The 15371-nt window shown below is 52.6% G+C and overlaps 1 protein-coding gene across 1 annotated transcript in view; it reads right to left on the reverse strand.

Moving 5' to 3' along the window:
- The window catches only part of DNM1 (dynamin 1), a gene marked incomplete at its 3' end in the record, with an annotated part of 21364 nt that extends 12279 nt beyond the window's left edge, over window positions 1–9085 (reverse strand). The window contains exon 1 of the mRNA XM_028483189.1: window positions 8877–9085. Coding sequence (XP_028338990.1) covers window positions 8877–9037 — 161 coding nt within the window. The remainder of the gene's footprint in view (window positions 1–8876) is intronic.
- Between the last annotated feature and the right edge of the window lie 6286 nt (window positions 9086–15371).

The raw sequence follows: 15371 nt of genomic DNA on the forward strand, positions 1-15371 counted from the left end.
AGGGGCCACAACAGCGAGAGGCCCGCGTACCGCAAAAAAAAAAAAAAAAAAAAAAAAAAAAAAAAGAAAATCTGTGATCTTTCCTTCCACCTTATCCTTCCATCCTTCCTACCTCTCTTCTTTGCTTCCTTCCTTCCTGCTTCCTCCTTTCCTTCCTCTTTCCTTTCCTTCAAGTGTTGATGGCTTTATACTTTCAAAATGACAGTCAAGTTCTCTTTTGCCCGTGCCTTAAAAAATCATACGCTGTCCCTTTAAAAAAACTTTCGACTACTATATATAAAATAGATAACTAATAACAACCTACTGTATAGCACAGGGAACTTTACTCAGTACTCTGTAATGACCTATATGGGAATAGAATCTAAAAAAAGAGTGGATACATGTATATGTATAACTGACTCACTTTGCTGTACAGCAGAAACTAACACGACGTTGTAAATCAACTATACTCCAATGAAAATTAATTTAAAAAATAAAAAATTAAAATAAAATTGAAAAAATATTTTTCACAAAATAAAATGTTGAGATGGCCAAGAAGCACATGAACAGCTGCTCAACATCACTAATTACCGCTGAGAAAATCATAATTCAAAAAGAGACATGCACCCCAATGTTCACTGCAGCACCATTTACAATAGCCAGGTCATGGAAGCAACCTAAATGCCCATCGACAGACGAATGGATAAAGAAGATGTGGTACATATATACAATGGAATATTACTCACCTAGAAAAATGGTATGGATGAACGGGTTTGCAGGGCAGAAATCGAGACACAGATGTAGAGAACAAACGTAGGGACAGCAAGGGGGGAAAGCGGCGGGGGTGGGTGGTGGTGGTGGTGGGATCAACTGGGAGATTGGGATTGACATGTATACACTAATATGCATAAAATGGATAACTAATAAGAACTTGCTGTATAAAAAATAAATAAAATAAAATTCAAAAATTCAAAAAAAAAAAAGAAATTGCTGTTTCCAGCGATTGAGTCAGAAAAATAAATAAATAAATAAAATGTTGAAAAAATAAAAAGCAACCAACACCGCAACACCTGGGGCTCACGGTTGTAAACATTTTATCATTTATAATAATAGTCATGGCAAACACTGATGCGTTGTTGACTGCTGGCCAAGGACTCTGCCGGGGGCTTTAAAATTGCATCATCACGAGGTTTCTTTTGGGGGCGATGGAAGTGTTCTAAAATTAGATTGTGATGATGGTTGCACAAGTCTATAAATATGCTAAAAATCATTGAAGTGTGAACTAAAAATGGGTGAAGTTTATGGCATGTAAATTATACCTTGATAAAGCTGTTTAAGAAATCTGCACCCTCTCGTTTGATTCTCGAATGGCTGTGTGAGGTTGGCATGTCCAGTTTCCCCAACTTAAAGGGGAAGAAACCGAGGCTCAGAGAGATGAAGTCAGGTGCCTCTCACGTGCCCACTTGTGCCCGGGGCTCTGAGCCACACTTGAGTAGTGGCTCTGCTTCCCTAACAGCTCAGCACAAACTTTTCCCAAGTCGCTTGATACAGAGCTACATCTGGATCCTTATTTCTTATCACCAGCAGCTTGCTGTGAAGGAACCTCAGCTCCACCACTAAATTATTTCCCTGCTCCTAACCCCAGTTTCCTCATCAGTGAAATGGGACACAATCCAGCAGCTCCCTCCTAGGGCTGTTGAGGGGATGCCTTGAGATCCTGGCTGTAGAAGGATCTAACAGAGTGCCCACTGGTGATGCCATGAGCCACCTGAGTGCCCATTATGTGCTAGGTGCCTGTGTGTGCTAGAGAGCATTGCATTCACCTGCTGAGATGTTTCTCCCCATCCCGGCTGGTGGTCTTGTTTCCCTGTGCTAAGACCAGTGATAAAAGAGTGATGCAGTAATAAACAGGGAAAATGTTCATAGTAACCTTGGTTGGAACTCCTCTGCCGGGAGCTCTCAGCCCAAGGCCATGGGCCTCTTTCTCCCTCTATGGTCCCTCATTCTGGAAAAACTGAGCCCTACCATACACACGGAGGTCATGGGCTGGAGGGTGATCAGGGAAGGCATCCTGGAGGAGGTGTTGGCTGATGTGAGACTTGGAGGTTGAGCCAGTGAAGGAAGAAGACGGAGGTGTGGCGAAGAGCCTTCCCGGCAGAGAGAACAGCACACGCAACGGCACTCAGGAGAGTGAGAGAGAGGGATGGCCCATCTTCCCATGAACTGCAAGATACCCAGGTGGCCCAGGAGGGAGCGGCTGGAGGGGAAGCCAGGCTGGGTAAGGCAGACCTCAGGGTCCCAACTCAGGAGCTAGGGCTCTGGTTGGAGGGCAGGGGGGCTAAGGAGGGCTTCAAGCAGAGGGGATCAGATTGGGAAGCCATAGAGAGTTCTGTGCTGTCAGACGGAGAATGGCAAGAGAGGCGGCTGCCCCAGGTGCTAAGACAAAGGTGGTGGTGGCCAAGGTAGAGAGAGGGGGGTGGACTGGGGCAGAATACACAGGGCTTGTAGACTGAACCGATGGAGAGGATGAGAGAGGAGCGGGGAGCTGATCCTGGGGCCTCTGGCCAGGGCACTGGGAAGATGCCATTTAGGTGACTGTCTCAAACACCTTCCAAGGCCAATATTCCTCTTTTTCCTGTTGCCTGTAGTAATTCCAAGTTGCTAGAGCTGACTACTGCAAACAGTTCATATTCCCTAGCCAGATTTCAGTCCAGGGAGGGGTAAGAGTGCCCGAGAGACAACCAGAGAGAGCAGAGGAGGAGAAGCTGAGGTGTATGGAGATGTACGCACATGGGTTGGGGTGAAGATGGTGGACATTCACACGGAGGCAGGAGACCTGTGCTGGTTCCTGTCCTGCCTCTGATTCCACCGCTGTGTGACTTCACGCAGGTCCCCTACCCTCTCTGTGCCATTTCACCATCTGAAAACTTGGGATGATGCTCCTCCTACTGACAGGTTGTTGGTTCCAAGAAGACAATAATCAGCGCTGCCCTTGGACCTGGGGAATCGGGGCCCTGACCTTGCACCCCATCCCAGTTGAGATCTCCAGCCTCGCCATCCCCATGAAGCATGGGGTTCCCAAGGACCAAGGGAAGGTGCCCAACTGGAGCCTGTGCACCCCTCCTAGGGGTCTCAAGCCTACCTCTAGCTTCTGCCCCCACTGGGGGCGGCCCTCGCTTCGGGGAGGCAACCCCGGGGAGGGGGTGCTAAGGGGGATCTTTTCTGGGGACGGGGATGGAGCTGGAATATGAGGGCAGCCTGGAGAGAGACGCTTCCGATCCCATCACAGAAGTCGGAGGAGTCTGAAATTCTATATTCAACACCAGCCTGCCAGGTTGCTTTGAAGGTGTGTTTGTCAAGGTGGGAGGGCAGAATGTATTGTATTTAGCAATTGCTTAGCTTGATTTATAACAGGAATATTTAGACATACGGCACCTGGGCTCCACTTCTGCTCTTGTTCCAGGGCTGATAACACCACGTCCGTGACTGGCTGCCTCCGCTCCCGCCCGGCCCCTCCTCACCCGCCCGCCAGGTTCCGACCCTCCGACCCCAGCCAAGGCCTGGGAAACTCGATTCTCCTGGCGCCGGGATCAGCTGCCGTCTGCCAGAGTCACCTTTCATTCCCAGCTCCTTGGGGCCACTGGGTGGGGCGGGGGTTTGGGGAAGACGTCCTCTGGTGGGGCTGGGCGCGCGGGTCTGGCTGTGGGCGCTCTGAGCAGGGAGAGGGGGAGCAGAGAGTGGCTGCCCGGGAGCATCGCGGGCTCTCTGGGTGGGGATGGTTGAAGGGCCGGCAGCGCCTCCCCGACCCTCCTGGTCTCACTGTGACCTCTGCTCGTCACTGCCCTTCGTCCGGGTTCTGAGACCCACTGGGCTCCCTCCCCCCTCGGGCCTTTGCTCAGGTGGGACCCTGCACCTGGAGTGTGTTCACTCCTTTGCCTGACCAAGTCCTATTTTTGCTCAGGCCCAGACTTAAAGGCTCAAATGCCTTCCCAGGCCCCCTGACGACTCCCCTCCCTTCAAAATCGAGGCTCCTGGTACCCTTTTTCCAACACACAACAAAAGAGCTCTTTGTGTGATGTAGCGTCTGTCTGTCCTGCTCAGTTGTGAGCCCCCTCCCCCGCAGCCCCCCTCCCCCAGAATAGGGGTGGGTCTGGCTTCCTCAGAGCTGTATCCTTAGGGCCTGGCACGCTGCAAGTGCCAAGGAGATGTCAGTTCTCTCTGCCCCCTCCAGTCAGTGACTTTCTACTCTGGATGTCTCAATTATCCCCTAATCATCTTTGGCCTCAGTCTCCAAACCCGGGAAATGGGACCACTAAGATGTAGCCTGAAGTGTTCAGAGGAAGCGACAGATCTTAGTAGTGGGGAGTGGGCTGTCCCCCAGGGCAGGAGCTGGAGCTGACCAAGAGAGGGGCTCTCTGAGGCCAGAGACCAGCACAAGTCTGTGCTGGGGCGTGAATGCAGAGGAAGGGGCAAGGGGACTGGTAGGAGGCAGGGAGCCTGAGCAGGGGTAGGCAGAGTCACCAGGGAAACCCCAAACACTACCGCCAGGCTGCCCCGGGGGCTCTGGGCAGAGGCTCACTCCCCACGCTCCCTTCGCTACCCTGGCTAGAGGAGATTCTCCCACCTCCACCCTCACCCTGGCCCTCCTCCCAGATGGTACCTATGCCCAGGCAGGAACAGAATGGGTGCATCCTCTGTGCCAGACCTTACCCCGAGTGCTTCACGGGTATGACGTCAACACTTGCCACAATCCCACGAGGGAGGTGCTATTATTATCCCCATTTTACAGATGAGGAAAGAGCAGCCGAGCAGGGTTTAAGAAACATGCCCAATGTTGCCCAGCTTGTAGGTGGCAGAGGGAAGCTACAAACCCAGGTCTGATTCCAGAGCCTGAGCTCTCAGCCCCTCTACCACACTCCCACCGGCCTTGGCCTCCCCAGGGGCCAAACGGGAGGGAAGGTGGGCGTTGCCCAAATGTCAGCACGCCTGGGCGCCAAAGTGAGCAAGGCCAGGCGCGTCGGAGGCTGGAAGCCTATCCCAGGACACCAGACTTGACGCCGGATGGGTATTGTGGGGAGGGGGCACGCAGATTGGGGCAGACAAAGGGAAACCTAGGGCACCAGACATCTGCTCACAAAATGCTGGGGTGTCCTGGGGCCCACGCACACTACTCTGTCTGCACTTACCCCCAAGATGATCTCATCTATGCTCACGGGTTTACATCCCATCTCTTCCAAATTTATATTTCCAGCCAGCCTTCCCCCTGAGCTTCCGACTTGCATAACCACACTGCCCACCTGACATCTCAGACTCAAAGAGCTCAAGACCAAACTCCTGATCTTACCGCCAGTCCCCCAACGGGCTCCTCCCGTACTCTGTTAATGGCACCAACACCCACCTGTGGTCAAAGGTGCGGAAGTCATCTTGGATTCTTCTTTCCTCACCTTCCACATCCCATCCACCAGCAGGTTTTGTGGGACTTTCCTCCAAAATACATCCTGAACCCCACAGGTCTCCTCCTCTCTCTGCTAAAGCCCTGGTCCAGGCCCTGTCACCTTTGCCCACCGCAGCAGCCTCCTCATCTGTCTCCTGCCCCCCTTCCCAAGTCACATACTTGCTGGAATCAGCTCAAGTCACTCCTTTACTTAAAAGCTTCTGATAATAATGAAAACAAACCCAACTCCTCAGCATAATCTGAGGGCCTTATAGATCTAGCCCCAGCCTACTCCCCGATGCTGTGTCCGCCTTGCTCACAAAACACCAGCCCCAGTGCTTCCTTTCTGTTTTTCAAACACACCAAATTCATTACTGCCCCAGGGCCTTTGCATTTGCTGTTCCCTCCGCCTAGAATGCTCTCCCCAGATAGTCACGTGGCTTCTCATCCCTCAGTTCTCCTCTCAGATGCCACCACCTCCTAGAGACCTTCTCTGTCCTCGCTGTGGAAAGTGGCCCTTTTCCCTCCCAGCATTGACCCCATTCCCCAGTTTTCTTCTTCATTTATCTGCTGAATGACTCAATGAATCAGCCTCAGTTTTCCCTTCTGTAAAAGGGGGACAAAGAAATAGCATAGACCCAGACCAGACCTAGGGGGGTCCTGGGCAGCTGCTTGGGTCACCTCCATTGCAGAGCTGACAACAGGGTCCTCCTGGTTGCCCGGGAGCCCGGGCTGGCCTGGAGCAATCTTTGCTTCCTCTGTTGTGTTTTCCACTTCCTCTCCATGAGGGCTTGACTCCCGGGAAGCCCCAGGAGGCAGAGCCACTGTTACCATGCTTATGCGTCTGGGGACCTAGTCCTAGGCAGAGAGGTTGGGACCCATGACAGAGCAGGCAGGGCTGGCTGGAGGCCCCGGTGAACCTCAGTTTCCCGACTGCACTCCAACACTGGCCTCCTCACTAGCTTTCATGAGGATCAAGTAATGCTTCCCTGCTCACGGGTATGCTTCACGGGTATGACGCCTCAGGCCCAGTGACCCCTGCTCTGCCCCTGGCCTGTGTCTGTACACCCCATGCATCCTCCTGCAGGGCCACAGTCAAAGGGTATTGGGTTGCGAGAGGGCCCGGCCTCCTGGGGCAGAATCCACATCTCACTCCACCACACAACAAGCAAACAGCTGCCGAAGTCAGCTGTGACCAGGCTGGCCTGCTGTGCTGTCTACTTACTGGCACCTCTCTCTGCTGGACAGTGAACTCCGAAAGGGCAGGGGCCTGGTCTGCCCTGGCACATGCAGGCCCCAAACCTAACTGACAATCAACACCTCCCTCCCGCGTGTTTACCAAAGGGGGCTTTTACACCCATGAACTCACTGGAGCTCCACGCCACTGTCTCAGGAAGGAAAGGCGGCAGCTGTCAGTCTGCCCATGACTCAGATGGGGAAAATGGGGGCCCACACCCCTGCGCGTCCCTTTGCTCAGTGCAGAGCTGGGCTCTTAGAGGCTGTGCAGGCTCCAGATTGGAGTCTAATAGATGCTGTCCTTCCTGGCCCTGTGACCTTGGACATGGCCTCTAACCTCAGCGTCTCAGTTTCCTCACCTGCAGGATGGGCATCATGGCACCTGCCTCATGGGGCTGCTGTGACCCATCCCATATTGCATGGCATGGGGCACATGGGAAGGGCCCAGCAGGTGGGAGCTGAGGTCACCTTCCCCTCTGTGCCCCCTGCCCAGAGCATGCAGCAGGCGCAGAGCAGGCGCTCAGCAGATGTCCAATGGATGAAAGGCAGGCCTATGGTTTGTACACTGGAAAGTGCTGGATGTCCACGAGTGCCATATAAAGCACGAAGACCCCGGGGCTTTATTGTCTCCAGGGTCCTCCCACCCCCTCACTCTGACAGCCAGGCGTAGGGACGGGGACCATCTGTGTGTCTCTTGCCTGTGCCTCTGCTGCTCTGGGGGGGTCACGTGACTAGGAGGGGGTTCTTTGGGAGCCCGTCCCTGGGAGACAGACGGCGTCCCCCTCTGCTGACCAGATGGGCCTGGCCGCCCCCCCAGACTCATAGCTCCAGGCAGGATCCTTCCCTCTCATCCCTGGGGTTGACACTGGGCTTCCCAGGTCATCTGTGGGGCAGGAACAACCATCCGGTCCAACTGTCCATATTAGAGATGGGGAAACTGAGGCTCTGAGAGGGCAGTGACTCGCCTGAGGTTTCACAGCAGAAGCTGGCTTGGACCCAGGATGTCTGGCCCGGAACTGCTGTCCCTCTGAGGGCGGAAGCCTCTACCTGCCTCCCTCTCCCACATGTCGTTCACTTCTTTAGCCATGAAGGTCATTGGCACAAAGCTAGGGTTTCTGAAGAAGGCGAGGGAGGGAGATGAGACACAGTGGGCCGGTCAGTGTCAATTCTCCCGCGCCCCCCTCAGTCTGCCCAGCCCCCACTCGGTCTCCAGCACCGGGCCGAGAGCGCCATCCTCTCTCTCTCCTTCTCAGCACCCGCAAAAGCCATCTCTGCCTCCCCTTTCTTGGGGGACCCTGGGGTGGGGGTCACGACCCTGCCTGCCTCCCTAAACCCAGGACACCCTTTGTCTTTGTGGTTGCCCCCGACTCCTTGCCACCCGGCCCTCCCAGCGCCTTGTGGGATCAGAGACAGGAGGGGGATTAGGTTGTGCAAATGGCTGCCCCCTCCCCGCCACCCTGCCTCCCTGTTTTAGTCGTCTCTGCCCTCCGCCGCCTTCTCCCTCCATTACAATCCCTCTGCCAGGCCAAGGGGAGAACGACATTGACAGGTGCCCCCACCCAGGGGCGGCGGCGGGGCAAGGGGCCGGCTGCTCAGTAAAGGATCAGAAGCGGTTTCTCCCCCACCCCGTCCTCTTCCTCATCCTGCAACCCGCGCCGCCCCCCTCTTCCGCGCTGCGCACGGATGGCGGCTGGAGCCGCAGAGGTGTGTGTGTGACGGGGGGAGGCTGCGTCTGATCCCCGATGCCCACGGGGCTATCTCCTCTCCCAGGGGCTATGGGGCGGGGGGTCCCCTGCCACGGTCCGGGAATTCCCATGAGAGGAGGGAGCTGTCCTCCGTAGGGCCTGGGGTTGGGGGCACTGTCCCAGGGATGCTGCCGCCTCAAGAGACCCCCGGGGCCGAAGGGAGGAGCTGAGTAATGCAGGCCCCTCAGTACCCAAGGCGGGTTGGGGGGACAGCCCTTTGCCAGGGTCTCGCTGTCTTCCCCAAAGGATGGGGCGGAGGAGGGGGGCGTGATCCCGTGGCTGCTGGCTTGACGTTTGCGGACAAGCCGGGGGCGCTGCGCCCCTGAGGGGCTCTCGTGGCGGGGGTGGGCCGCCTCCTTCTGGCTGGAGGCGGGGGGCGCGCCTTCCGCGGTGCAGCGCCAGGGGCTGCCGTCGGGGCCGGGTGGCGAGGCCCAGAGGGCCCGGGCGGGGGGAGTCCGAGTTCAGGGACGCGCCGCTCTTACCTGCCTACGAAATTCTCGAGCACCGAGCTCTTGCCGGCGCTCTGGCCGCCCACCACGGCGATCTGCGGCAGGTCGAGGTCCGCGTTCTGGCCGATGGCGGAGAAGGCATCCTGCAGCCGGTTGACCAGCGGGATGAGATCCTCCATGCCACGGTTGCCCATGGTTGCGGCTGGCCCCGCGGGCTGCGATCCGTCGGCAGCTTGGGCTCCCGGCTTTGGCTCCGCCGCTGCAGTCGCGCGCTCAGACTGCCTGCGCCGCGGGCCCCCCGCCCCTCGGGGGTCGGAGCGGAGCGCTGCGCCAGAGTGCCGCTAGAGGGTGCCCGCAGCCCTCCGGGCCGGCAGCCATGCGCAGGCGCCGCCCGTGGCACTATGGGGACTGTAGTTTTCTCCTTCTGCGGCTTTTGGGGCGCTCGAGCCGTTTCTGGGGGAGGCGCGGATGCTGCACCGCAGATATCATTCCTGGAAATGGTCAAGGTCTCCTACGTACTAGGTACCGTTAGTACCAGGCCCCTCGGATAGTGGTCATGACTGCCTCACTCCATCGTACAGATGAGGAAACTGAGGCTTGGAGACATGGGCCTCCTCCAAGGTCATAATCTCCTGACCTTCAGTTCCACTTGCCCTCACTGCCTTCTACTCTAGGTTGTGACTAATTTATCTCCGGCATTTCCCTTCCCGCCTTTGGGCCTCAGTTTCCCTGTTTCTAGAAGGAGATGGTATAGAACATTAATTCAACAAATATTTACTGAGCACCTACTATAAGCCAGACCCTGTTCTAGGCGCTGGAGATACAACAGCAAACAAGACAGACAGTTGGAGATACAACAGTAAACAAGAACAAGAACAAGATCTTCCCTCATAGATCTTACAGTGGAGACGGACAGTAAATGAATAAACAGATAAATGAAACAGTAAAAGTGAAAATAGTTTATACTAATAGTGATGGGAGAAATAAACATGGGGTGTGAAGAGAGGTACCTGTGTGGGTGCAGAGTCCTCTTTAGCCTGGGAGGTTAGGGAGGGTTCTCTGAGGAGGTGACATTTGAGAAGAGACCTAAATGTGGAGAAGGAGCCAGCCAGGCCAAATGAACGGCAAGTACAAAGGCCCTGACACTTGGAAGGACCTTCTTGGGACAGTTGGGACTTCTTGTCCTGGAGAGTGACAGTCTTTTCCCCAAACCATCAGGGTGGTGGTAAAACAGTGGGATTTGAATCCAGGACTTCTACAACCTTACCCTGTTTATCCTTTTCACATGGAGAGACCATGGGGCCCCAGGCCTAGCCATCCACCTCTGCATTTAAGGAACCTAATTTGGACTAATTTGGACTCCCCACAAGGCTGGGAAGAAAGGCCAGCCTACCCCGTGCTACAGGGGATCAGCAGGTCACTCTGTCTGTGAACAGAGTTGGTGGGGCACTGCTGGGAGATCAGTGGCCTGTGAATTGGAGACTGTTGTGCATTCACCCATTTAATGCATATTTATTAAGCCAGGAACTATGCTAGACCCCAGTGATTAAGCAGTGAGCAAAATGGATAAAGCCCTTACCCACATGTGGCTTATAGCCTAGTGGAAAAAGAAGGACAAAGCGCAAATAAGCCAATAAATATGACTGTCAGATGGTGATGAGTGCTTTGGAAAGCAAGAAAGCTGGGGAAGTTGGAGGAGGGGGTAGTGTTGCTATTTTGTATAGAGTGGTCAGAGGAGGACTCTGCTAAGGTAAAAATTTGAGCAGAGGCCTGAAGGAAGTGAGGGAGCAACTCATGTGGACATCTTGGGGAGGAATTTTCCAGGCAGGCAGAGGGGAATAAGCGGATCCCATCCCAGGAGCCGGGCCTGGGTCTCAGACGAGCTGTGTGATCCAGGTCCCTGCACATCTCTGAGCCTCAGTTATCCAATGTGGGAATGCCTGCGAAGGGCATGGCCCTGGTCTGGCACTTAGGAGACCCTTATTAAACTGCTGCTGATGATCACAGCCTTCCAGATAGCTGGAACATCAGTCACACACAACAACATCCTGTGCAGCTGCTCCAAGCCAGCCCTTTATTATGCTCTGAGAGCCAGAGAGGGCAGAGATGAAGCCTGAATTGGAGCCATTAATTTGGAAAGAGGGTGCAGGTTACGGATGTCTGCCTGGAAGAGCACCATCATGGCTAGGTTGTTTTTCCTAATTACAATAGGGAAACTTATTGTAAAAATCAGACTTTACACAGGGTTTGATAGCTTCTGGTCATTCTCCCACCCAGAAATAACCACTACTTATAGCTTAGAGTTTATTCTCTGGCTTATCCCATATATATTCATTTTGTTTCATTTTCTTTTTATAGAAATGGGATCATACTATAAATCCTGTACTGCTGTATCACCCACGCCAGACCAGCAGCCTGGGCATCACCCCGAGTTTGTCAGAAATGCAGACTCTCAGGCTTCACTCATGACCTGCTGGATCACAGCCTGCATTCAACAAGAACAAGGGCCCCTGGAGATTCCAGTGCACGTCAGAGTTGGAGCCCTAATACGTTATGATTACATGCAACTTGCTTTTTTAGCAACAGTATGTCTTTGACGTCTTTCAGCATAAGAACAATTTGGTCACATTCCTTGTTCACGGCTGCATAGTTTCCCACTGTTTGGCAGTGCTCTGATTTTGTTCCCTTGTTTGCTAAAACTGACCGTGCTGGGCTTGAAGAAGGGATGGATAAAATGCCACTTGGGGGGGAGTGTGAATAGAGAAGTGCTGATGTTCTGGGCAGAGGAATCAGCACGAGCAAAGGTGTGCAATCAGAAAGGAAACGAACCTGAAGCCTACCCTGTCCTTGTTCCCACAGGGCTTGGTGAGGACCGAGGGAGGGATACTGCAGATGGTTCTCCCGGGTGCTGAGAAGTCGGGAGTCCAGAAGGCCAGTGAGTTAAATGAGGGTCTTAGAAATGGCTTTGACCCTCTACTTTGAGCACTAACAAGGGAGAATTCTCTCTGGAGCCCCTGAAGCTGTAACCACCACCTATGCTTGAAGATCAGTGGCAGGAACGCTCACTGGGCATTTCCCCCTGGGCCAGGTTACTGTGCTGAGAGATTCAACCCTCAGGAGGGAGAAGTTCTTATTAGTTCTCCCCGACAGATGAGGCAACTGAGGCACAAAGAGGAATGTGGCTGAGGTCACAAAGCCAGAAAGTGATGGAGTGAACATGTGAATGGAGGTAGGTGAGACCCAGGGCTTCTATGTTTATATCCTATACTGCACCAGCTCTTGCAACCTAGACACTTTTAAGGCACAGGAAATAAAACACTAGTCCCTTCTGATGGGGTATTTGTTGGGCATACAGCGGGTGCTCAATAAATGCTGATTGTGTTGAATTGTGCAATGGCCTTATGGCGCAGCCTTGACCCTATAGCTCCTGGGTCAAGCCATTATATTTAGTCACTAAGTCTGCTCAGGGTCTGGCCCTTTGGATTCATTCATTCATTTATTCTTCAGCAGGTATTAATCAGTGGTTACTTCATGCCAGACCTCAAGCAAGACATAGGGGGATGAAGAGGTTAATAAGAGGCAGGGCTCGTCCTGCTAGAATGTGGATCCACTGTGAGAAGAAGACAAACTAAGCAGACCAGGTGCATGAAGCCAAGACACCTGGCCATGTCTGGGGCAAGGTCACTGCTGAAGAAGCATCTGGGCCAGGCTGGGGCACACATAGTGCCCTCCTCTGTGTGGCTGGGGGATGGGCACCGAGATTTCCCAGGGGCTTTGGGGCACCGATGGTCCAGGCATCTGTGCTTGCACTGCCGCATCTTACAATGAGGAGCTCCCCATAAGCCTGGAACAACAACGTAAGCCTAGATCCCTTGTATGCTGAGGATCAAGGGCGCAGCTCCAAAGCTAGATTGCCTGCTGTTCAAATCCCACCCCTACCACTGTCTAACCCAATGACCTAGGGCAAGTCAGTTCACCTCCCTGGCCCTCAGTTTCTGCATCTGTAAAAGGGGATAAGACTCTTACCTAACTCATAGGGTTGTGTGAGGAGGATTCAGTGATGTAATAATTCAGGTAAAACATGAAAACAGTGCCTAAAACAGTGAATCATTAGAGCTACGATTAGTATAATTATAATCGTCATTACCGTGGTACTGCCTGAAGAAACTTCAGCCTCATGAAGGTAGCAAAGCATGTCACCTCTTGTGGGGAAGGATAAGGGATCAGAAACGTGCCAGGATTTGTGGGGGAGAGACAGAGCTAGGTCTGGAGGTGTGGATTGGGGGCCAGCTCTATCCCTGGATGGCTCAGCTTGTGGAAATCCCAGGCCCCAGGGGGCCCCAGATTACCCCATTATTCCCCACGTGGACAGAGGGCTTTGAAGGTATATCTGGCAATCAGGAAAGGCCTCCTGAAGAGGTGATGTTTGAATTGAGCTGGGAAGACTGGACAGGGATAGGCCTGGTGACGAGCGAGAGGAGGGGGGAGTATTGCAAGGGAAATTTAGTTCCTTTGGGGACAGAAGGCAGCCACTGTGGCTGAACCTGGTAAGCGGTGGGGAGACCCCATTACACATAAGCCAGTCCTGTCCAGCAGCGATGGCCAAACTCAGATCCTAAGTCAGGAGGGGTCCTGTCCCTGGTCACCCTGGAAGGTAGGGGCAGCAACAAGGCTGTGCCCACCGTGCCACTCCCACTTCTGTGCTCTGTTCCCCTCACCCTGCTTAATAATAGGTAAAGGCACAGGTGGATGACAGATACTGGGGAGGTCACCTGATAACCATATGGCCTTATATTTTTCTCTGCTCTAGTCTGGCTGGGAGCTGTCACTAAGCACAGACTATTCCTGGGGTTTCTGAGCTGGGCGTCTGGTTGTGGGCGTACTCTGTGAGCCTGCGTTGGTGTGCTGTGCTGGGTGCCTTGATGGGACTTGTTGCTGTGTGGTGATGGACATAGATGTCAAGAAGGGAAGAGCTGCTGTGATGAACACCAACCCGAGGATGGAAGGAGGAAACTGCATCCTGGAGTCATTCGTTCATTCGTTTGCTCATTAATCAACCTTCCCCAAGCAACCATGATGTACAGGGCTCTGAGCTGCTGTCCCAAGGACATGGGGACAACTCAGCAGCTGCTTTCTACTGTCAAAGGGCACATGACATTACTGAGGGCAGAAATAAGAGGAGGAAGTGGCAGGTTACAGGATAAGGACACCATAATCAATAGCTGGTTAGAAAGTGTACTGGGAAAATAGCGACAATAGCCACTATAGAAACTGAGCAGATGCTAGATCAAGAAGCCTGCAAAACCGTAACATAACGCAGTGCTTGACTAGATGGAGATGCTTACCTCATTCTTAAACTGAAAAACTTGGGATAAAGTTGGCTGTGTTTCTCCAACTTAAACACATTTCATGCAACACCAGTCGAAATTCTGATGGGATTTTGGCATGGGTGGGGGAGGGAGAAGGTTTGACAAAAATCATTCTGTAACTTACCCCCCAAAATTTTCATGATTGGGAATTGGCAAGAAATTTAAAAAAAACATAACAGTATCAGGGGCTTGTGTTGTTAGGCATTAAAATATATTCCAAAACTATAACAATCACACTATGTGATATCATCACGGAAAGAGACAAGTAGATTCCTGGAGCAAATAGGTCTGGACATAGAGCCACATGAGTATGAGTCTATTTCATGATAAAGGTGCATCTCAAAGTGGAGGCAGGAATGAGGCCTCCAGGTGATGCTACATCATCAGACTTCATTTGGGATGCGGAGAGATGGGGCCTCTCTTCTCCCTCTGAACATACTTCATTGGGGGGCTTTGCCTGTAAGGGACTGATTAAAAGCAATTAACATGAGTCTAGCCCCAAATACTGTCCCCAGAGCGTTTCCATCCACAATCTAGTCTGGTCTTCAAGGAGGCAGCACAAGGTCATACACATAAAAAAAAAATGTCCACTCCCTCCCCATGATAAAGTCATCCAACTGGTCACAGCAAATTAGTAAAAAAGGAGAGAAAGTGAATCCCCCCAGCCCCCCACCCATGAGACCACAACACACATTTATTCTTTCCAAAACTGGGGTCATAATGTGTATGCACTTTTGTAACCTACTGAGTTCAATTCATATCATATCATGAGTGTTTAAATATCCTTTGAAGACATACTTTCTGAAGGCTGTGTGCTATTCCTTAAGAGGCAGGCACCGTGATTTATTTAGCTGTTCTCCAAGTTGATTATTTTCCAGGCAGCTATTATAAATAATGTTTCTGTGAGCGACTTGCTGGCTTTTTTTTAAAAAAAAAGTATACTTTAATTTTATTGGAGTATAGTTGATGTATAATGTTGTGTTAGTTTCAGGTATACAGCAAAGTGATTCAGTTATACATATACATATATTCATTCTTTTCTAGATGCTTTTCTCATATAGGTTATCACAGAAACCTGCTGTCTTTTTTTTTTTTTTTTTTTTTTTTTTTTGGCGGTACGCGGGCCTCTCACTGTTGTGGCCTCTCCCGCTGCGGAGCA

Source organism: Physeter macrocephalus, unplaced genomic scaffold (genome assembly GCF_002837175.3).
Source record: "Physeter macrocephalus isolate SW-GA unplaced genomic scaffold, ASM283717v5 random_10, whole genome shotgun sequence".
Classification (NCBI taxonomy): Eukaryota; Metazoa; Chordata; class Mammalia; order Artiodactyla; family Physeteridae; genus Physeter; species Physeter macrocephalus.